Below are 24,459 nucleotides of genomic sequence, written 5' to 3'. Positions count from 1 at the left end.
GAATAATTGTTGTTGCACTGGTAATATTTCTATTGTTTGACTGATATTTGGCTTGGCCTGTGGGTGCTGTTTTAGTGTAAGTGGTTTTGTCGATTGCAAAGTGGCTTTTAAAGCAAAACTAGAGTGAAATAACAAAGCCATTCTTCAAGCAACAATTATGTGATTTTGCACAATACTTGTTGTTTCTCTCAGAGTCTGATTAAAGTGCAAGGGCAATTTGTTTATCCGCTCACGCCCTTGTTAAAGTCTATGTGTGTGTGGGTGTGTGTATGGCCCTGAGATCTATTGATTACTGCAGGAAGCACATTCTGATGTTACACTGGGCTTCCTGAATTTGATGCCATCTTCTTAGACCTTGTATGTGAAGGCATTTTGACAGTGCATGTGTCTGTGTGTGTGTGTGTGTGTGTGTGTGTGTGTGTGTGTGTGTGTGTGTGTGTGTGTGTGTGTGTGTGTGTGTGTGTATTCTTACCTCCCCTCAGACACGGAGACAAAACAGCTCAACCTCTGTCCTTCCTTAAAGACACAACAGCTCTCTGACACAGACTTCTCTCTCGCTTGCCCACAATAACAGGCTATAGCTCAGTGTGTTTCTGAATAACACTCCAGTCACTGAGCCACCACATGGTCCATCTTTTGTAATACATTTTCCACAGCTTATACTGTTGTTCCCTGACGAAATAAAGAATATTTCGTCTCTCCAAACATGCAGTGTGGACACAGTTAAAAGAAAAAAAAAAAAGACAAGTGGAAACGTACAAAACACTGATGTTTTCTTGAAACTTCAGCTCTTTGTGCGAGCGACTAGGCTACATTAGAGGCATAGTTCAACCAAAACTAAAAATTCTGTCATGGTCATTTATTCACCCTCATGTTGTTCCACATTGTTCCGTGGAACACAAAAGGAGATGCTAAGCTGAATGACTCCATGTCACCATTCACGTTCGTTGTGTGGGAAAAGCAGCATCAACAGTCTTCAAACTTTCTTGGCTTGTGTTCCACTGAAGAACGAATGTCGTTCAGGTTTGAAATGCCACGAAACTGAGTAAATTATGTCAGAATTTTCATTTTAAGGTGTAACCCATTAATGTTTGGTCAAGTGGGTTTGCTAGGTTCCTTCCATGGAAAAAATAAATATGAGCACAAATTGCTAGTATATTGTCTTAACCTCAGTATAGAGGAACTAGCTGATGATCAGCCAAAAAGCTGCAAAATACAGTAAGAACCTTGACCCAATGAAGGCACGGATTGTTAGAAGCCAAGGTAAACAGATAATTAAACAGACTGATATGCCAAATAGTGAGATGTAGGTTAAAGATAGCAAGAGAGAGGCAAAATATCAGACCACTTTTACAAAAGTCTGCACAGGGCAAAGGTAAATAGTAGTAACCTGTAATTAGATACCACAGCTGCTGTGCTATATGTGTCAGATGTTCTACTTAATCATAACAGCCGTATAGAAAGGAAACAAAGACGTATTGTCAGATATAGGATGCCTCTTTAAAACTGGGCGGGCTAGTCGGAGACTAAGAGGGTACAATTATCTTCAATTTCCTCATGGAAAAAAAAAGACCTGGGAGAGATTGTGTTCAACTTTCTCTCTGTGTCTCTGTCAGTTCAAGCTCTTGTGAGTGTGTGTGACAGTCCTTTTCAGTGCAAGATTACATGCGTGGGCAGGCGAGGAGTGGTTTCAGACAGTAAATCAATGGATTCTATGGTGTAGAAAGTCTGCATGTTTGCACAGAGCACATGGGGAGCCACACACCTTTAACCTGAGACCTTACCTCCCTTCAAGAGCACACACACACACACAGAGCTCTGGTTTCACACACATTGTTTTATTTAGCATGTCCGTTGTCAGCTCATTTGGAGGAGTGGTACCAGGTTGGAATAGTATTAATTGCGAGGGATCTATGACCCACGATCGCTAACCTGAGGCACCACACCAACCTGGATGCTAATGGTATTATAAGCCATTGTTTCCAACACTTTAATTTACCTGGAGTAAACCGAGAACATGCACACACTCCTTCCTCCCCCAAACCTCACAGCCTTCCCGGACTTCTGATTGGTTTAGAGCTCTAACAACTCCATGATGGCCAGGATAGGAGTCAAATATAAATAATTCCTTTCTTAAAGGTCTGTGAGCAAAATCTTGTCAAATTAAAGGGATAGTTCACCCAAAAATGAAAATTCCATCATCATTTACCAATCCTCAAGTTCTTTAGCTCATGTTCCTTAGCACAAAAAGAGAATAACCAATCACTTTCATTGTATGAGAGAAAAAAGATGCCATGAAAGTGAATGGTGAGTGAGGCTAACATTCTACCTAACAAGTTATATGGGTTTGGAACAAGATGAGGGTGTAAATAATGACCGTATTTTCATTTTTGGGTGAACTTCCCCTTTAAACTGAATCAAATAAATTGATCGGACCTGTGAGGTGAACTGACAATGTTCCAAAACAGAGACAGTGTTCTTACCAATCAGCCATTTAGAAATTCACTCATTCTGTATTAATAAATTTAGGACATGTAAGCTTCAATTCAATTTGACAAAGATAAAATAGCTAGCCTAAACCATTGACCTACATAAAAATAGGCTACCTCTCATAAATAATTGTAAATAAACACTAGTCCTCTCTCACACAGTTTGCGAATTCAAAACTCCTACATGCTCCTGAACTTTAAAGGACTATGTGATATTTTGCTATTTAATTTTAGTACAATTTCAGTTTCTGGGGGGGGGAATGGAAAAAAGCTATTCAGTCAGAATGATAAGTTCACCATTCACCAAAATCACCGCTCAAACATTTGTTTCACAATGCAACTGAACAAATTATGATTCAAAAAGCACAACATTATTCACTCTGACGGCCAGCGACTTGTGCTCTATTGTTAGCATTTGACAGCAAAGGCTAACTGCAAGAGAAAGAGCTGGGGAGGGGTATTGTTGAAGAGAGACAGACATTCTTTTGTTATCTGTTCAGCAAAACCAAAATAGCCTGCAGGCTAAAGGCTGGAACTGATACACCACGTCCCTTAATCAAAGAACAAAATGACAAGCTCTACATGTCATGCCTAGCATGGCCTTTCCACTATAGCCGCAGGGGTTTCAACTGGCAGCCATCTTTAGCAACAGCAAACTAGGAAATGATTAGATGATTATATAGTTGTGTCTGGTATAATAGGTAAGAGCGTGATTATTTTAAACGAGATATGTTGATATTACATCAGAAAAAAACAACAGGAAAAAGGGTCAGATTTAACAGAAAATAAAGAATAAAAAAGACTAAACCACTGTGAAAATCTCTCTAATGGTTTGCAAACATTAGCATAAGTATAATGAATACCCACTAATGTTATCAAGATGTTTGAACAATGTAATTTTAGAGCGTTTGCTCTAAAACGTTTCCTGAAGGATGTAAGAATGTCATTCGGTAAATGTTCTTACAACATTTACAATTCTGAATGTACATGAATGTTAGAATGATATTCAGCCAAAGTTTTCACAGCATTTACGATTCAGAATATATGTAAATGTTAGAACAATATTCAGTGAATGTCTACGAGACATTTACGATTAAGAATGTATGTGAATTTATGTTTCCCTATCTGTCACTCACTCGACGTTGGTGTCGATGTAGTGACACTAGGGGTCACTCTTGGGAGCCCGAGACACCTCTGGTCTTTGATAAAAGGCCAATGAAAATTGGCAAGTGGTATTTGCATGCCACTCCCCCGGACATACGGGTATAAAAGGAGCTGGTATGCAACCACTCATTCAGATTTTCTCTTCGGAGCCGAACGGTCATGCTCATTGAGCTGAATAGCACTGTTCATTCACCTCTGCAGGATCTGACGGCGCATTTCAGCGGCTTCTCCCTCCTCTGCACTGGTGCACTGCAGAGAACACCAAGGCGGGCTTCGGCAGAAAAACTAGAGAGTATATCTTACGAAAGAGCGTTTTTCCCCTCTAAAAGAGTATATTTCTCTAAAAGAGCGCACACACGGAATGTCTTTTTAAAGACGCGTCTTTCTAAAGATGCCTTTCCGATCATGTGTTATTCCTGGTTGCGGTCGTTTTCTCTCAACTTCGGATGGTCATGATCGCTGTCTTTCGTGTCTGGGCGCGACCCACACGGAGGCAGCGTTTATGAATGGTTCATGTTCTCACTGCGAGAACATGACCATGGCAACGTTGCGGTCGCGACTTGCTTTCGTAAGAAAAGTCCCCCTGCGGTGACTGCACCAGCGTGGAGCCCACCGCAGGAAGCCGACGCCACCCGTCTCACAGCTGGTGCCGAAGAACCCACGGAGGTTCTCGAAGCGCCCCTGAGACGGGCAACCCAGGGACGAGGGAACCCACTCACGTGGAGCTGGTAGAAAGACCACTCCATCCCCCGGTGGAGGGCCGGGTGGAAAATCTTTTGTTGCCTTTTTGTTTGATTTCGCCGCACGCCCAAGTGGCTGCGGTACCCAACAGTTCAGCAAAAGAGCGGCTTCCTTCCTCCCTGGGTCACATACCCGGTGTGTACGGTCGTCATCACGACTACCATCCACGGGCTTTTTCTTGCAGGATTGGTGCTCCAGCGGTGCCCTTTCAGCCCCTGAGCGACCAGCTGTGGCACACAACCCGCCCCCGATGTGGCAGCCTCCACGTGTTACGAGGACAGGCCTCTTCCTCCCCGTCTCAGGCTGTTCCGGGGGTGGTCACAAGGAGCCAGGTAAGTGCTTCGATGTCCCTAGACTCAGCACGGCCACGACGTGCTGTGGCACCTCGCGCTCCGCCCCGCCGCAAGGCCCCACCTGCCGGTACATCCAACGACGTTGTCCCCTTGGTCCCCCTGGCGCGGAATTTGGACGCAGGGCTTGCGCCTCCCAATCCATTGCGGTGGCTGGTCCGGACCGTCCGACTCGGCTACGCGATTCAGTTCACCAGGCGCCCGCCCAGGTTCAGCGGTATTCACACACTGCGTGGCCATTACGTCGGTCTGACACCGTCTTTTCAGCCCTTGGACCGACCTCTCGTTTCTACGAGCAGGTGTTCCCCTAGAACTGGTCTCCAGGCGTGTCGTGGTCACGACAGATGCCTCCAAAATGGGCTGGGGCGCTGTTTGCAACGGGCACACAGCCGCCGGCCTCTGGATGGGTCCGCGACTGCGTTGGCACATCAACTGCCTCAAGTTACTGGCAATTCTGCTCGCCCTGCGGAGGTTCCGGCCGTTGATTCAGGGAAAGCACGTGCTAGTTCGGACGGACAGCACGGCAGCGGTAGCATATGTCAACCGCCAAGGTGGTCTACGCTCTCACTGTATGTCACAACTCGCCCGCCATCTCCTCCTCCGGAGTCGGCAGCACCTCAAGTCGCTGCGAGCCACTCACATCCCGGGCAACCTCAACACTACAGTGGATGCGCTGTCACGGCAGGTTTCCCTCAGGGGAGAGTGGAGACTCCACCCTCAGGTGGTCCAGCTGATTTGGAGTCGATTCGGTCGGGCACAGGTGGACCTGTTCGCCTCCCAAGAATCCTCCCACTGCCCGCTCTGGTACGCCCTCACCGAGGCTCCCCTCGGCATAGACGTGCTGGCCCACAGCTGGCCCCCTGGCATTCGCAAATATGCGTTTCCCCCAGTGAGCCTGCTTGCACAGACCCTTTGCAAGATCAGGGAGGACGAGGAGCAGGTTGTCCTGGTAGCACCCTACTGGCCCACCCAGACGTGGTTCTCGGACCTCACACTCCTCGCGACAGCTCCCCCCTGGCAAATTCCCCTGAGGAAGGACCTTCTTTCTCAGGGACGGGGCACCCTCTGGCACCCGCTCCCAGACCTCTGGAATCTCCATGTCTGGTCCCTGGACGGGACGCGGAAGACCTAAGTGGCCTACCACCCGCGGTGGTAGACACGATCACTCAGACTAGGGCCCCCACTACGAGGTGCCTGTATGCCTTTAAGTGGCGTCTATTCGCTAAGTGGTGTTCTTCTCGACACAAAGACCCCCAGAGATGCACAGTCGGATCAGTGCTTTCCTTCCTGCAGGAGAGGCTGTAAGGGAGGCTGTCCCCTTCCACCTTGAAGGTGTACGTTGCTGCCATAGCAGCACACCATGACGCAGTTGACGGTAAGTCCTTAGGGAAGCACGACCTGATCATCAGGTTCCTAAGAGGCGCCAGGAGGCTGAATTCCTCCAGACCGCCCCTCGTTCCCTCATGGGATCTCTCCGTAGTTCTTCAGGATCTACAGAGAGCCCCCTTTGAGCCTTTGCAGTCAGCCGGGCTTAAGGCACTCTCCTTGAAGACTGCCCTCCTGACTGCGCTCACTTCCATCAAGAGGGTAGGTGACCTGCAAGCATTCTCTGTCAGTGAAACGTGTCTGGAGTTCGGTCCGGGCTATTCTCACGTGATCCTGAGACCCCCGACCGGGCTATGTGCCCAAGGTTCCCACCACTCCTTTTAGGGACCAGGTGGTGAACCTGCAAGTGCTGCCCCAGGAGGAGGCAGACCCAGCCCTGTCGTTGCTGTGTCCGGTGCGCGCTTTACGCATCTATTTGGATCGCACGCAGAGCTTTAGAGTCTCTGAGCAGCTCTTTGTCTGCTTTGGTGCACAGCGGAAAGGAAGCGCTGTCTCCAAGCAGAGGATTGCCCACTGGCTCGTTGACGCCATAACCACGGCATATCTCGCCCAAAACATGCTGCCCCCGGTAGGGCTACGAGCCCATTCTACCCGTGTGTAGCGGCTTCTTGGGCCCTGGACAGAGGTGCCTCTCTAACAGACATTTGCAGAGCAGCGGGCTGGGCAACACCCTACAACCTCCGGGTGGAACCGGATTCGTCCCAGGTAGTGGCACGCAACACAAGCAGATAAGCCCGGGATAGCCGGCCGGGTGTATCGCTTGCACATAGCGCCTTCCACCTCCTTTTGAGCTGAAGACGTGCACCGTTAATTCCCGGTAGTGTTCATAAAATTTGTTCCCTGGTTGACTTCCTCCGAGCCCTGTGGCAGTCGAGTTTTCGGAGAGACTCACTGCCGGCCCAGTACACACGCTAACTAAGAGCCCTGTTCTGGGGTAGGTGCTCCGCATGTGGTGGTTCCCTGTAAGGCTAAACCCCATGTGATCTATATCTTCCGCTAGTTCGTTTCCCTGCTGGCCAACTGCATCTTCCTTGGGCAGAGCCCCTCTGCCCCAGTCTCCATGTTTGTAGTAACTCCTCCCCCATTGGGCAAGATCTACCTTGAAGGCTCTCCACATGGTTGGAAAGACCATTTGAAAAGAGTATTTTTCCACTTAAAAATATCCCCCCTCTCTCTTGGGGCGAGGTGTTGTCTCCGCGGTGTCCTCCCCTTGGGAGGGACACCCCCCAACTAGACCTGGCGGCCCAGTCAGATAATCCCCCTTCTTTTTTAGGGAGTGGAAAAAGAGAAGGAGAAAAGAGGCCACGACTGGGTTAAGCCTGTCTCTATCTTTGGGTAGTCGACTTGTCCCCAAAAAGGGCCGTTCGACACTCATAACTGTGTTGGGGGAGGTTACGTGTCGACCTGGTGTGCTGGCTATGAGGCACACAGCAAGTCTGCCCACCACACACTGCCAGTTCACGTAACACCGTTCAGCCTTGTGGCGTTTTGTATAGGGACCCCTAGTGTCACTACATCGACACCAACGTCGAGTGAGTGACAGATAGGGAACGTCATGGTTACTGGTGTAACCTCCGTTCCCTGATGGAGGGAACGAGACGTTGGTCCCTCCTGCCACAACGCTGAACTACCCGCTGAAATGGCCGGACCTTATATCGGCTCCTCAGCGTAAAACCTGAATGAGTGGTTGCATACCAGCTCCTTTTATACCCGTATGTCCGGGGGAGTGGCATGCAAATACCACTTGCCAATTCTCAATGGCCTTTTATCAAAGACCAGAGGTGTCTCGGGCTCCCAAGAGTGACCCCTAGTGTCACTACATCGACACCAACGTCTCGTTCCCTCCACCAGGGAATGGAGGTTACACCAGTAACCATGACGTTTTGCAGCATTTACTATTTAGAATGTACACGAATCTTATAAGGATAATCAAATGTATGTTTTCGAAACATTTACGATTAAGAATGTATCTGAATATTAGAACATTATTCTTTGAATGTTTTTTAAACATTTTATGAATCAGAATATTTGTATATTAGAATGATATTCAGCCAACCATATTCAGTAAATGTTTTTGCAACATTACAATTTAGAATGTGTCCATTGGCTCTTTTTAAGATGTTTATACACCAATATAATGTTAAAACAATGCAATGCTTCCAGATGAAACCTTTTTTCATAGACATCTCTACTGGGTTCATTTGTTGAGTTTCTCTTTCTGTCCGACATGCTACATCATAAAGTGTCAAACCATTTGCTATGCTAGCCTCACTTGAGGATACAATCTTGAGAATGTTGAAGAAAACCCAGGGCAAAGGGGCTTGTGAAGACCACAGCCATGACAATAGACTTAGGCCTGGGCTTTGTCTTCAAGTCCCATTCCTAAACTCCATCTGATCCTTTTTCAGACATTTGAAGGACAAAAGGAGCCCAGTCAAACCCCAGGAATGGGAGATGGGACCTTGGCATGCTCTCCATCACCCCAAACACAAAACCCCTCTCATGGCCAGGAGTGTCCCTTGACATTGGGTCTTCAACCTACCATTCTTTAATATTCAACACTCTTGCCAGACACTAACACACACTCTCGCATGCACAAATGGCAGACAAAAAGACCCTCTGATTTGCCTCCCAATGAAATGCAAACACCCAGGACACATCAATGACAGAGCCGTGCTGTGTTGCAGACCGCAGTATGCGGTTGTTCATTTAGACAGGGTTTGAGCACAGGCCTTTGTGTAGTTAGACTGACTAACATCCACACACACAGAAGTGCACACCCGGCCTATGCCCCAGTTCTGTTGCCTGTAGGGGTGTGACGATTCGCTCTGACAATGATTTGATTCGATTACCTAAAAATTATAATATATTGCGATGCATCGTGAAATCTGAAATCTGAAACCAGTAATTACAGACGAAATGTCATGTGCAGGCAGATACGATCCAGGTTTTAATGGAGCAGGCTCAGCAGGGTCATAGAATGAAAACTGTCTATTAGTAGCATGTAATGACAGCAGTAAAGATAGCTTGTGATTTTAAATTTAGACTTCAATTGGATATAAATCCACTATGCGCTGTGGTAGACATGTAAATAATGCTGCATTTTATTCTTCATGATTTGTCAACTGGTCGTTTAAATTTTACGACTCTTTATATTATAATCCAAATAGCTCCAAAAGTTGAACACCTAGAAGACTGAAACCACTCTCATCTTGATCATCTGAATTGAGAATTTTTTCACAGCAGTTTGTTTTCCTGTCAACCCTTTTTAGTCCATGAGTCGTGAAGGTGAAAAATAAGCACTCTTCACCTTTAAAGGCTATTTCCAGCAAACACGCTGTCTGGGTTCATGCAAATTCATTTGTATTAGATAGAGCATGATTTGTGAAAACATGTAAATGTGGTAACACGGGATGTGGTAACTGTGAGTTCCCTATTCATTTTGGGATAGGAAAGAGGCGCCAGGCAAGCCTGTTAAAGAGAATTAAATCACATTTTCATGCAGGACTGTTTGCAGCACACACTGCGAAAGATAAAAAAAATGTGATCCCTTCGTGGCTGTCGCATGTCATTGACCAATCACAGGTGACTGTAATCAACTGGTTAGTTCCCTTCAGAACAGTCAGAAAGTGCTCCCTATTCTGTAGCATTCACTAAAGAGAATGAATTATGAAGCATGAAGTGCCCACCAATCACATTTATTTAAGCCATTCGTGGTTAAACTGTTTTATGGGGAAATTACACATTTTATGGAGATACAAAAGCAATATTAACATATTGCAATTGGGGAAGAAGCCAAAAACATTATTGGGTATTTTGAGGAAAATAATGAATTTAATCCATTTTGGAATAAGGCTATAACATAACAAAATGTGGAAAAAGTGAAGCACTGTGAATACTTACCGGATGCACTGTATATATACATACATATGCGAAACTTTTCTTTTAGGGTTAGCGTATTCTACAGTTTTTATGATTAACTTTATGTAAAAGCAGTAGAAATCTATGGTTATGTCCCCCTTTAGATTAAGTAAACGTGTGTGTGTGTGTGTGTGTGTGTGTGTGTGTGTGTGTGTGTGTGTGTGTGTGTGTGTGTGGACATTCTGATTCAACGATGAACCATTTGTGTGGGTGACAGACAGATGGAGTTATTATGAGTGAGTAAATGTATTTACACCTTTATGCACATTCACACTAAAATGTACGATTCATAGCATCCATACCCTGCTGCCGGTCTGGCAGTGATGATGATAGTAAACCCATCATCTGCTTCTCTCTCTCTCTCCTCTGTAGATGATGCCAAGAGCCCAGACAGCAGTCATAACGAGAGGATTTGAATTACATTTTTATCCAGTCATGTACTGTAATAGTATGTCTGTCTACTAATTTCAACGTTAAATTGCACATTAAAAAGCAGGATCCCTCTGTGCAGTGCACGCTTCAAAGAACTGCAGTTATACAAGTTTGACTAACCAAACCAAATTATGGTGCATCACAAACCAAATGCCACTGGACCCAGACGAAGGCTTAATTTAGAATGGGGTGAGGAAGGATGTTTAGTCATTTGTGTGCCTATTTCTTTCTTTAAGTGTCTGAGTACAAAGCTTTACATGCCTGTAAACAATTACAGTATGGCCGAAGCGTTAAAGTATGATCGTTCAAACTAAATCATTCAGTACAGGTTTTTTGATGACAATTTAGCACCTTTCTAGACATTTTTAGTGAATTTCCCCTATATGGTAGGGTATTATGCTATGTATCATGCTATATTTATGTACTAGGTTGTATATACATATTAGTACTATACATGATGTCGATTGTCCATTAAAAACTTTCCCCAAGCTATAGCATGCAGATATATAGAAAGCTGCTATTGGGGCAGAGTGACTCCAAAAAATAACAGATTTTTGTCATCATCATTAAGTTTGAGGAAGTGTCACTCTCTCTGCTTATGTGTGTGTGTGTATGTGTGCGACTTTCATGCTGCCTCTGTCAGACAGCCCTCTGTCCGGTGGGAGCTGAACGGTGGCCCCTGATTGGTCAGTTGGTCTGAATAGAGAGGGGTTTGATGAGAAGGGTCATGTGTCAGACTTCTCTTAAATACACACACACTGCCAGCTAAAGGCTGACTCACTCCATCACACAAAGACAATAGGGTTCGGCTGACACAGCAGAAAATCCAATGCACACACATGGACATTTAGGCTCAGCAGTCACCAACCATAGTGTGAACCAAAAAGAACTGTGCCACGAATTTAATTTAGAAATTTCATATTGGATGCATTACGTGAGGTTGTATATGTATAGTCCTGAGAATAAAGGTGGTCCTGGCCCTGTTTCCTTTTGTGTGTGACTGTGATACATTGAAATGCCAGTGTAGCTCATAGGAAAAGAGTGAAATCAAAAAGTGGAGGGGGTGGGGGATCCTAATTGGGACACTCCACAAACATGGAACCACACCACAGATATACTCTCATATTTACTCACAGATATGAGAAAACAGCTTTTTATATTCGCAAACAACTAAAGATAGGGGAAGTGTACAATTGTTAGGAATTAATTACAAAAAGTGAATCTACACTGATAAGCCACAACATTAGAGCCAGACCGATATGGGATTTTTGAGACCGATACCGATTTTAGAGAGGGAAAATTCACTGATTACAGATATGGTGGCCAATATATTACATTTTTTAGCTGGAATGAAAACAGACCTTTTCTATGTGGATTTTGCACCGATTTTGCACCTATATGACTATGCAAATGTACTCAGAAGGCTGCTTTCTTAAACAAATATTTTTATCAAAGAATATTTGACATTATTATTATATATTGTCAACAAATTCTAGAAATGAACACTGAGAAAATAAAGAATAAATAAAAATACAATAAATAGCTTAAACATCAGTACTGTATGTTTAGTATCAGTCAGTTGCTGACAATTAAAATAAAGAATAAATTCAAATTAAATAAATAGCTAAATAAACATCAGAACTGTTTAGTATCAGTCAAATGCTAACCATTAAAATAAAGAATCAATAAAAATAAAATAAATAACTAAATAAACATCAATACTGTATGTTTAGTATAAGTCAATTGCTGACCATTTAAATAAAGAATAAATAAAAGTACAATAAATAGCTAAATAAACATATGTACTGTATGTTTAGTATCAGTCAAATGCTGACCATTAAAATAAAGAATAAATAAAATAAAATAAATAGCTAAATAAATATCAGTACTGTTTAATATCAGTCAAATGCTGACCATTAAAATAAAGAATAAATAAAAATAAAACAAATAGTTCAATAAACATCAGTACTGTTTAGTATCAGTCAAATGCTGACCATTAAAATAAAGAATAAATAAAAATAAAATAAATAGCTAAATAATCATCAGTATTACTGTTTAGTATAGGTCAAATGCTGCCGACTATATTAATACTGCAGAGTCAAGAGATAAACAGCAGCAGCGGTGTTACACTGTATTCTGCTATACAAGTTCAGGGGAAACTTTCAACGGTGGAAAACCAGACTTTTAAATATTACATTTTATAAATGCAACAACTGGAATTGTTTGGTTGAAGGGGGTACCAAACTGTGAATCCTAAACAAAACAGTTTGGTGAATACATGTTTACACATTAGCTTCCACTCAGCTGACAACAATGAAAGTAGCTACGTGATTAGCTAGTTAGCTATAAGCTCGTTGTCACAGAGAGTAAAAGATGGACATTGTTTATTTTACTTTCCAGCATTGTGTCTCACCAACTAGGTAATAACATAGCGTGAAATCAACACTCAACAGACACAATCCACCACCGCACCGTTGTCTGCTGAGCTGCAAAAAGATACTCTGATGTTTACCTTTCAATATGCTACATTACTTACTGCACTGACAAACTACAGCTTGCTAACAGCAAACAGACATGAGTGACATGGTTGTCAGGGACAAGGTTAACGTTATATTAGTTATATTGAAAAGGGAAAATGATGGGGTCATTGTTTATTAAGTTTCCAGTATGTATTTCACAAACTAGTTAACAACTTATCATCAAGAAAAAATATCATCATGATGGCGCCGTGGATGGCTGCCTCGGTGTGGAACTCCTCAGTTCTTTTGTTGTTTTTGTTTGTTTGTCCTGTGTTTAGTAATATTTTTCCAGTTAGTTTTAACAGAGACGAACTGCTGAACATTCGACAGCATGTACCAGACAATCTTTTCCCGGTTTTTAAATATTCAGACATTTTGCTAGACATTTTCGTTGGAGGCACGACTTTGTTGTTCAGAAGACGCAGGCGAGGGAGACGAGCCGGTGCGCTGGTCAAACTCCGTCGGCGCGGATTTCGAACAGCGCTGCCGAGTATTCACTTAGCGAATCTCTGCTCTCTTCCTAACAAAACGGACGAACTACATCTCCTCACCCGTACAAACAAGGACTTTTCAACCTCTGCTGCCTTGTGCTTCACAGAAACCTGGCTGAGTGAAGCCATTCCGGACAGTGCGTTACATCTCCCGGGCTTTTCAAAGTTCAACAACGACAAACCGTGGTTTACAGCAGAGCTCAGGCAGCTTCGTCAGGCCAAAGAGGATGCTTACAGGGGTGGGGATAAAGTCTTGTTCAATCAGACCAGGAACACACTGAACAGGGAAATCAGAGTGGCTAACAGGAGATACTCTGAGAAGCTGAAAAACAAGTTTTCAGCTAACGACCCTGCATCAGTGTGGAGTGGCATGAAACAACTCACAAATTACAGGACTCCTACCCCCAACCCTGTAGGGAACCAACAACTGGCTGACGACCTGAATGTGTTCTACTGCAGATTTGAAAGGCCCAATCTCACACCCCACACCCACTCTGAACTTCACTTCACACAAACACCAACACCTCCTGCAACCCCCCTCCTCCCCCCTCCTGCTACTCAACCTGCACTTAAGATCTGTGAAGATGATGTGAGCCGCGTCTTTTGGAAACAAAAGACAAGGAAGGCTTCAGGCCCAGATGGCGTCTCACCAGCGTGTCTTCGATCCTGTGCTAACCAGCTGGCTCCCATCTTCACACAGATCTTCAATAGATCACTGGAGCAGTGCGAAGTCCCATGCTGCTTCAAATGCTCAATCATTATTCCTGTCCCAAAGAAACCAAAAATCACAGGACTTAATGACTACAGACCTGTCGCCCTGATGTCTATGGTCATGAAATCATTTGAGAGACTGGTGTTGGCCCACCTGAAGAACATCACTGGACCCTTTCTAGATCCCCTTCAATTTGCTTATCGAGCAAACAGGTCTGTGGATGATGCAGTCAACATAGGATTGCATCATATCCTGCAACATCTGGACAGACCAGGGACACATGCAAGGATCCTTTTTGTGGACTTCAGTTCAGCTTTCAACACCATCATCCCAGCTATACTCCAGAACAAATTACACCAACTCTCTGTTCCCATGTCTATCTGTCAGTGGATTACCAGCTTTCTGACGGACAGGCAGCAGCTTGTGAGACAGGGGAAACTTACTTCCAGCACCCGTACAATCAGCACTGGTGCCCCCCAGGGATGTGTGCTCTCCCCACTACTCTTCTCCCTCTACACCAATGACTGCATCGCCAAGGACCCCTCTGTCAAGCTCCTGAAGTTTGCAGATGACACCACTGTCATCGGCCTCATCCGAGATAACAATGAGTCTGCATACAGAAGGGAGGTTGAACAGCTGGCTGTCTGGTGCAGTCAAAACAACCTTGAGCTGAACACGCTCAAAACGGCGGAGATCATTGTGGACTTTAGGAGAAACACCCCAACACTGAACCCCCTCACCATTCTAAACAGCACTGTGGCAGCAGTGGAGTCATTCAGGTTCCTGGGCACTACCATCTCACAGGACCTGAAGTGGGAGACCCACATTGACTCCATTGTGAAAAAGGCCCAGCAGAGGTTGTACTTCCTTTGCCAGCTGAGGAAATTCAACCTGCCACAGGCGCTGCTGATACAGTTTTACTCAGCAGTCATTGAGTCTGTCCTCTGCACTTCAATAACTGTCTGGTTTGGTTCAGCTACGAAATCAGACATCAGAAGACTAAAAAGGACAGTTCGGACCGCTGAGAGGATTATTGGTTGCCCCCACCACCCCTTCAAGAACTATACACTTCCAGAGTGAGGAAAAAGGCTGGAAAAATCACTCTGACCCCACTCACCCTGCCCACTACCTTTTTGAACTGTTGCCTTCTCGCTGACGCTTCAGAGCTCTGAGCACCAGAACCGTCAGGCACAGGAACAGTTTTTTCCCTCAGGCTATCCATCTCATGAACAGTTAACTTGCCCCATTGCGCAATAACTATGTGCAATACACAGTTTAGTCTTTTTTTTTATATTTATCCAACACATCCAACCTCTTCTGCCATTTCATTCCTCTGAAGAAAAAAAAAGAAAAAAAAAGAAAAAGAAAAATTGGCAATAAAGCTGATTCTGATTCTGATTCTGAACTTACCGTGATGACACTGCTGAACTCCGCCCTGTCTGCAGAGCCACCGTCAGCTCAGCTAAATCGGCACTACACAACATTAAAACCATCTGCCTAATATTGTGTAGGTCCCCCTCGTGCCGCCAAAACAGCGCCAACCAGCATCTCAGAATAGCATTCTGAGATGCTATTCTTCTCACCACAATTGTACAGGAGCAGTTATCTGAGTTACTGTAGACTTTGTCAGTTCGAACCAGTCTGGCCATTCTCTGTTGACCTCTCTCATTAACAAGGCATTTCAATCCGCAGAACTGCCGCTCACTGGATGTTTTTTTTGTTTTTGGCACCATTCGGAGTAAATTCTAGAGACTGTTGTGCATGAAAATCCCAGGAGATCAGCAGTTACAGAAATACTCAAACCAGCCCATCTGGCACCAACAATCATCCATGCGATTATATAATCAGCCAATCGCGAGAAAAATGTGATCTCTGTGATTTGGACCATGGCATGATTGTTGGTGCCAGATGGGCTGGTTTGTGTATCAAATTAAACACTTAATAGAAGAATTAAATTTTGGAAAATCTTTATGATCTATATGTTGATTTTACCGACAAAGGATGGAACAGAAGGTGATGCAATTGCACAGAGGTACAATATATGCATGATACATTTTTCAAAACTGAACTGATCCAGTAAGCAGTGTTTCTCCTTTGCATGTGCATAACTGCCATTAATAATACATATCTACAGTGCCATGAATGGATGAATGCAAAAGAAGGAATGAATGAGTAAATGTTTTATTTATTTAAAGCATTACATTATCTAGCCCTTGTTTTCACCAAATCAAAAAGTTACCTCACACACCTTTAAGCACATCCAGTCTCACATAGACAATCATAGTAACCACAAATACACCCATACCCCTCTGACATGCATCTACGTATTTTCCCACCCCTCCTCCCTTTTGTGCCAGACATAGAAGAAAAAAAACTCCCTCGTCCATCCCACACTCTTCTGTCTGCCACCCACCATCCCATCTTCCTTACCTCCCCCATCGTCTCTATCACTCAGGTATATGAATGCCTTCCCAATGGCCAGCCAATACAAACACACACACACACACACACACACAAACATAGACTGGGTTGACTGATGTGCGGGGGTTGGGTGGAAGGAGTCTTAAAAGAAATGAAAGCTCCTTGATGAACCTCTCTCTCTTTTATCTGTGTTTATTTCCATCTGACATTAATGAGATTTCAGCTACTGCATGTTGAAGGGGAGGGGTGAACAAGCTAGAAGGCTAAACTGTGTGTGAGTGTGAGTGCTTGACATGGTAATATAATGTCACAACACAGCCAAGTCATGACGAAGGACAATTACGCAAGAGGGAATAATTAGAAGAAATGTACAGTCTCATTTGCTTTTGCCGTATAACTCAAACTGAGAAACCTTGGAGCTTTTGAAATCGAAAATGCGTTTTATCAATCGCTAAGAATCTCGACAGTTGCAAAGACACTGCAAGGCTGGGGTTGGCTCACTTGATTTAAAAAGTTGTCGAAGTCCTTGGTGAGAGTTAGGGCTGTGTATCGTTTCCTGTTTCCTGATTTGATTCGATTTAGATTCACAAGCTCTCAATATGTTTCTGATTTCATTACAATTTGATTAGATTCTGATTCATTTGGGTACATTTCAGTTATAACATTAATTTTGCTTACATATGAAAGATATTCTCTCTAAGCTAATGCCCTGCTGAGGTTGTTAAATAATGGTGAAAAAAATGCTGAAAAACAAATTATTTGAAATTCAGCTCGAGAGGTGAAAAACTGATCAAATTAGCATGAATGTGGCAAATAAGCCAAGTGTGAATCTTCACACATGAATTGACTGCTAGCATACAAAAAACCAAAATGAATTGCCTTGCATTTGTATTCTATTAGAGCCACAAAAGTAATTCAAGTCTTGAATTGTTCCGGGGTGATCTCTTCTTATCTCTAAATCAAAGGCACATATTCTCTCTCTGTGCCTAGGTAATCACAGCTATGATCCATCAGATCGGGCCTGTCAGTGACGGACTATATGAAAAATCTTAATTAGCACCTGAAGAAAACTCGGTACAACAGCTGCTCACTTTGCACAAATTGCATCGAATTTAATAACCACCTAGAACTACATGTGAGGGGACTTTAATTCAGGGTCAGTGGGAAGAATGAGCTTTGTTATGAAAGAAACAGATTACTGTTTTTTTTTCCTGCAAGTTTCATATTGAGTAAAACTGTTCAGGTTTCTTATCTGGTGCTTTTATGCAACAATAAAAATTACCCTTGCAGATATGCAAACAAAAGCCTGTTCATATCAGTAACCGACTGGACAACATTGAATCAGTTTCTGTGCCTTGCAGGTCTTTGACCTTACGAGACCAAGTTCTGGAACATACTTATGACGAATTTGACACGAACAGTCTTAAAACAGCAGTTCAGCTCGGTTCTCAGTCAGGATCTTCTGGTTTACATCGTCAGAAGCTGCAGAACTGCCCGTGCTCGTGAAGCCCCTCGAATTCTGAAGGGGAGGCGGAGAAATACGCAAATGCAACTCTACATGCTTCAGCCATTGATATGCATACCAGGGACCAGCTGCAGCTGAGCTGTCCAGTATGTGTGTGTGGGGCTAAAGAGCGATATGCCAGGCGAATGAGATGGGACATACCTAATGGGGGGTGGGGGGGTATCTTGTCTCAAAAGACATTGGAAAGATGCCATGCTCTCTACGACATAAAAATCACAAGTCAGCCAAACCGTATGCAGAGGGCGGACGAAAGAAACTGAACATACAAGGTGTTTATCAAAGGCTGTGATTTAGACGTAATTATGTAGCTTTGATGCCAAAGAGCAAACAATTAAGTAAGAAAATGTCTTCAAAGGCTGTGAGTGGTTAAATCCTGCCTTAATGACTGGATGATTAGAGAACTTCACTACCCACTTCCAGCACCTGGGGAGAATTAAAGGTAGAAAGAAAAAAAATAACACTTGATTGTGGAGGAGACAAGACGTTGGCAAGGGTAGAGTTTTATACGGAGCAGGAGTGTAGATTTGTGCGTGTCTAAGTGAGTTGGAGGCAGATGCGCAGAGAATGCAAGAGAAAGAGGGCACGCTTCATTCATGCTCATTCATACTCTTGTTTGCATAATCAGTCAGTTCTCACCGCGCTTTGGGAGTGGCGGTCCTGGAATGCGGCTGTCACAACTCTCCCTTCCCGTCACAGAGCTGTGCAAGAACGCACCGTCTGCTAAAACTCTTTAAATAACCCCTGATAAAACACCTCCACATTTAACAGGAAACTCGGAGGGGCAAATCAAACAGATGACTAAGTGGGAAGTGGTCATGATACAAGCTTGCTTTTGCTTATGGGTCCGAAAAGTGCATGGAAATGCCAATTATTTCGTTGAGTAAAATTATCAATGTAAAAACATTTACCACAAAAAAGATTAAAGATAGTGGTAAAAAAGAATTTTGATGTGTTTTTAACCTTCTTTTTTATTCTATAAATTTGCCCCAAGAAGGCATCAAGACAATATGCTAGGCTTTTCAATTAAGGAAAAAAAAAAATACAATAAAATTCAATATAAACCAACATTCCAAAAAGTTCAAAAATTAATTAGTATACTTTTATTTAATTTTTTTAAAGCCTACTAGTCACCTCTTTCAATTTATTTAAAAGCCTTTTAGTCACCTACAACACTTATTGTAAGCTTACAGTGGCTTTTTAGTGTCAAGTCATATAGCCTAGTAGCTATTTTTGTGCTTAATTCATCCAAAAATTCCTGACAAACAGATCCAGACTTTGTTCTCGTGTAAAATAATCACGATTGCTCATGAAGTCCACACCTAGGCTTACACTTTGAACCTGTATTCTAGAGTTCAGTAAACTCTAACCTTGTTTGCCAAATGGTCAGACACACAAACTCATTTGAACCCTCTGAATGAGATTTGGAGCAATAACAGGATTCGTCTCAACAAACAAGCGTAACACTAATCGTTACTGTAGTGTTAAAAGCAGCACGTTTGGACCCAAGACAACTTGACAGAACATAATGGCTTGGAACGTTATACTCTTAATTAACAGTGCGGCAGCATGAACGTGTGTGTGTGCCGGACACAGAAGCACAGAACATTCTGTCTTGTTGCGTCTTCCGGCTGCAGACTGTAAGCACCAGACAGACACACACACTCACAAACACATATACACATATATGTCGAGAGAGATTGAGTAACTACAGTCTGTGACCTTCTCTGAGCAAGCAGCAAAGAAAGAGGAAGTTCCTTCACCCCAACCAGAGACAGAGAAAGCAAGAAAGTGTGTGAGAGAGAGAGAGAGAGAGAGACAGCTAGACTACTTTTCACAGATGAGGAATGTCTCAGTACGCTCTGTAAATAACTCAGCAAAAAAGGAAAAAAACACAACAACTCTGTCACACACACACACACAGACATAATCTCCATTTTAAAACCTGGTGAGCTTCCTACCTAGACAGAATTTAAAAGAGAGGGTTCATCCAAAAAATATAATTCTGCCATCATTTAAAAATCATTTACTCCCCCACATTGTTCCAAACAAGTATGACTTCCTTTATTCTAAATTCAGACTAGAATTTATCACAAATTGTGGCATTGCGACAAAGTCAGGGGAAAATTTTCCCAAAATGTCGGAGTTGAGAGAAGCAATGGCTATATTTACATTTCATTCAATACTTAAAGGTATAGAAAAAATAATTCTAAATAATTTTAAAAAAGGTACAATTTTATCCAATATTTGTGTGCTACATTTTTTTTTTCCAAACTTATTACAGTATTATACCGTTATCTTAGCAACATGCTAATATGAAATGCTATTGGACTCAATTGTAATTTGCAACTTCTGAGTTCTTTGCAAGTTGTGTAGTGTGTCAAGTTGCCAGTAGATTGTTCAAAATCAGTCAATTTTGTGTTTCGATTGTAGTTCGGAACAGAGCTTCAGAGTGGTGGAGAGTGGTGGTGGTGTAGTGGACTAAAACACTGAACTAGTAAGCAGAAGGTTGTTGGTTCAAGCCCCACAGCCACCACCATTGTGTCCTTGAGCAAGGCACTTAACTCCAGGTTGCTCCAGGGGGATTGTCCCTGTAATCAAGGCACTGTAAGTTGCTTTGGATAAAAGTGTCAGCCAAATGTAAATGTAAGCTTCAGAATAGACCACAGAAACACAGTATACAAACACATAAACTGTTATGTCTATCACTTCAGAAGGCTTGTATATAAAGCCTGCATCTTTATACTAATATCTGACTGGAAAATGAAATTGTGTTGTTACACTTTTGCGAGAAGTCATCAAAATCAAATTCCGACTCTTCCTGGCAAAGGAGTGACCAGGCAGTCGGGCATGCGTAAAAATACCAAATCTCTCCCGCTCTCCCTTTCTAGATAGATCAACAGATATATTCCACTTCCTCTCTATGTATCTAGGTGGTTTTCGAGTGTTCCCTTCTTGTGTGTCCCGAGAGGCAGGAAAGCTCTTGAGATGGATAAAAGCCTGCAGTGGGGGGTCTGATAATATGATAATGCCGAGAGCTCCGGGACATTTTGGTCTCACTTGAGTCTGAGGGAAACAGCTCGATGTTAACGAGGAAACGCCATTCACTGCGCAGCCTGTTCAAGTCTGCAAGCACTTATGCCACACATCAATGTGCATAAACACACACTCCCTGTTTCAGAAACGGCCTCGTTTTACATTCTCTAGCTCTATCCATACAGGGAAAGTAACTGGGTGAAGGAGCGACTGTATGTGTGTGCGGGTGGGCGAGTGGGGGGTGGAGAAATGCTGATCAGAGAGAGAGATGGGAGGGAGGAGATGTTGGTGAATGCACCTCTTTGTTGGTTCATATTCCGTTTCCACCACAATACTCCAATCCCTGCATCATCAGCTCCATTCATGAGAACAGTTCATGCAAATGACCAGGCTTGCAATTCATTGAGTGTTTGTTAGTGTGTATGTGTGTGTGTGTGTGTGTGTGTTGCAGGGGGAGGCACACTACAAAAATTCTCTACCTCACAAACAGGAACCCTGTCTGCTGCAATAGTGTAAGAGTAAGTATTAGAATATAATATTATTATACTTTATCATTAGCTGGTTTTATTGCATTATACCTTCAAATTATCACTTTTTCAACTAGTAAAAAAAAATATATATCTTTATGATGCATATATAAATGGCAAACTATAAGCAAACACAATGATAACTTGGAGTGCAGTTTGGAGAACTTGTTTCCCTCCCCCAAAGCTCTAGTGGTTCAAATCAACAGCCCAGTTATTAAACCCTCAATGGCCCAATCATTAAAAACACATCCACTTTCAAGTACCTGATAACTAAACAACCCATTTCAGAATTACCATAACATGACATCATTGCCGTGGGACATGTGGATGTCATGCTGGGTTCGGGAGAGACAAATGGGGGAACGAAATGATAAGGAACAAGCACTAGACGTGAATATTGCCCAAGCCCTTAGCCACTCTTTTAATGGCCCTGAATGGATGTTTGTTTTTACAGTCAGCTCTATCTACAGTAAAGGCCAATGGGACAGAGGTCACGACACCTATGCAAGACTGGTCAATTAAATGTATTATGTGAAACCCAAGATCTGCCTACAAATTCTCTGTGATTTGATGTTGGTCTGCTGAAGTTAAATATTTCATGCCATTAAATTTAGGCCAATTTAGGCTATTAAATTGTCTCTATATCCACCCACAGAATCCACATCTCATGCCCAGATATCAGGTTGTAACATTTGGACTGGGAAACCAATATCGTGATAGTCTCGAAGACTGGGTCACCAAAGCACTGCCACTCTTGGCCCTTGTCCAAGCACTCTTCTAAGGACAGCTGATATATACAGCTGATATATACTTGGAATATATCAATGCAATACTTAAAACACACAAATTTCTCACTGCTACAGACTTTGGGGTGGTGTGGCTTTATTAAATATCTAGTCTGCACCCCCCCTCCATCATCAGGTTGTTCCATAGGGACTGTCACTATAATAAGTATAGGCTACTGAAAGTCTGTCAAGGGACTACTTACTGATGAGTCTTAAATTTGTGCCATTAAAGAATATGGACAATCTTGGCCTTTTTCCAAGGCTGGCAGTTCTTGGATACATTTCAACAAAACTTAACCAATTCACCATCATTTAGAGTACAAAGTAGCAGCAAAAATGTATCAAACTGGCTTACCCTTGATGCTTTCCGCTTATATTTATTGGCGAAGTCAAATTTCTCCTTAATGTCATCCAGGAGCTGCTCCAGACGCACTCTCTCCTCTTTCCCCGTGTAATCCGGACTCAGAAGAACATATGCCCTCCAGTTGGCCGAGTCAAAGCCCCAATGGCAAGTCCTGTTCTCCAGCGATTTGTGACTGTGCACCACGAATTTATGGGTTGGGTACATGAGCCTGCAGTCCATGCACTGGATGCAGGGCGCGTTGGGACTTATGTAGAGCTCCGGGACGAACAGCCCCTTACACTTCCCAAAGCACTCGTGGTAGATCTTGAAGCTCTTCTCGGTGAGCTCCAGCTCTATAGAGCCGCCGTAGATCTCCTTTTTGCAGTGCGGCGGATACGTTCCCCCGTAGATGAGCGCGTTGCACAGGCGTTCCGCGTCCGTCTTGGTGATGAGTCCGCAGGACGGCGCGGAGAACGGCAGGATGCCCATCACTTTCAAGATCTCCAGCTGGTCGGCGGTGCATCGGGAGCAGTAGATGTGCAGATCGTCGCACACCGAGTTGATCTGCTGGAGCGAGAAGTCCCGCAGCACTGTGTTGAGGATCTGCGGCAGGCACAGGCGCTTCTCGCCGCCGACCACGAAGCACGAGATGGTCTCGCCCTCCAGGACTGTCTCGCACCTCTCGGTGGAGCGGTCGGACGGGATGAAGAGCGGCCCCGGCATCACCGGAGGAGGCTGCATGGGCGGGAGGTGCAGCACGGGCTCCGGAACGTCCTTCCCGTCCTTCTTGAAGAGCAGATCGTGTTGCCATCTGGCCGAAAAAGCGGCCGGTCCTCCGAGAGAGATCATGGAGCTCAGGTGAAACTGTTTGAGAGTTTGTTGCAGTCCCGGGTGAGGCTGGAAACTCTGTCGCGTTACCGTTTCCATGTTTTACGCACCGTTTTAGAAGTAAAACCGAGAGTCTGGTTAGGAAAACAACTCAAGGGTCCTCGTTCTTCGTCTCTAATTCCAAGTCTCTGAAAATAAGCACAATAAGGCGCAAATGGCTTCATCAAACATCCATCAATTCTATATAGTTTCCTCCCAATTTCCTAAATCAGACAAATGTTTCTACCGGCGTGCCTTCTTCCCCTGCAGCGCGCACTCTTCTGTCCATATCCACAGACAGAAAACTGTAGTCTAACAGAATCACAAGCGCGCAAGTTGCAACAAAAGTATCCCACGGAGGAGCCGAACCTTACCCACTTCAAATTCAGCAGTGAAATACACAATCCACACTTTTAAATCCGTATTTTCCTGTGAGAGTAGAGATCGGTGCAGCCGGACACGGCGCGTCGCATCCGCTCCCCTGCCCCTGCAGTTCAGTATGACTGAGTCAGTGAGCACAGCTTCTCTCTCGCTCTATCTTTCTCTTTCTCTCTCGTCTCGCTCACTCAGTGTTTGTGTGTGTCTGGCTCAGTCATTGAATCCCAGCCAAGAATGTGACTGACTCCGCTGGCTGTGGCTCTTCCAAGAGCCAGCCTTCACTCCCCATTGCTGTAGAGAGGGAAGGCCATAGGGAAGTCACTATACTCATTATTATAAATATTTATCGTTTTATCCCCCTGCTTATTATTGTCG

The 24,459-nt window shown here is 43.8% G+C and overlaps 1 protein-coding gene across 1 annotated transcript in view; it reads right to left on the bottom strand.

The window, feature by feature from the left end:
• Nucleotides 1-24,231, bottom strand: part of skia (v-ski avian sarcoma viral oncogene homolog a) — an 89,858-nt gene extending 65,627 nt beyond the window's left edge. Inside the window, exon 1 of the mRNA XM_051669132.1 lies at nt 22,852-24,231. Within this exon, the coding sequence (XP_051525092.1) occupies nt 22,852-23,766 (915 nt within the window). The 5' untranslated portion in view covers nt 23,767-24,231. The remainder of the gene's footprint in view (nt 1-22,851) is intronic.
• Nucleotides 24,232-24,459: the final 228 nt, after the last annotated feature.

This window comes from Myxocyprinus asiaticus, chromosome 33 (genome assembly GCF_019703515.2).
Source record: "Myxocyprinus asiaticus isolate MX2 ecotype Aquarium Trade chromosome 33, UBuf_Myxa_2, whole genome shotgun sequence".
Classification (NCBI taxonomy): Eukaryota; Metazoa; Chordata; class Actinopteri; order Cypriniformes; family Catostomidae; genus Myxocyprinus; species Myxocyprinus asiaticus.
Note: the sequence above shows the minus strand (reverse complement) of the source record. Positions and strands in the feature narration are given on the sequence as shown.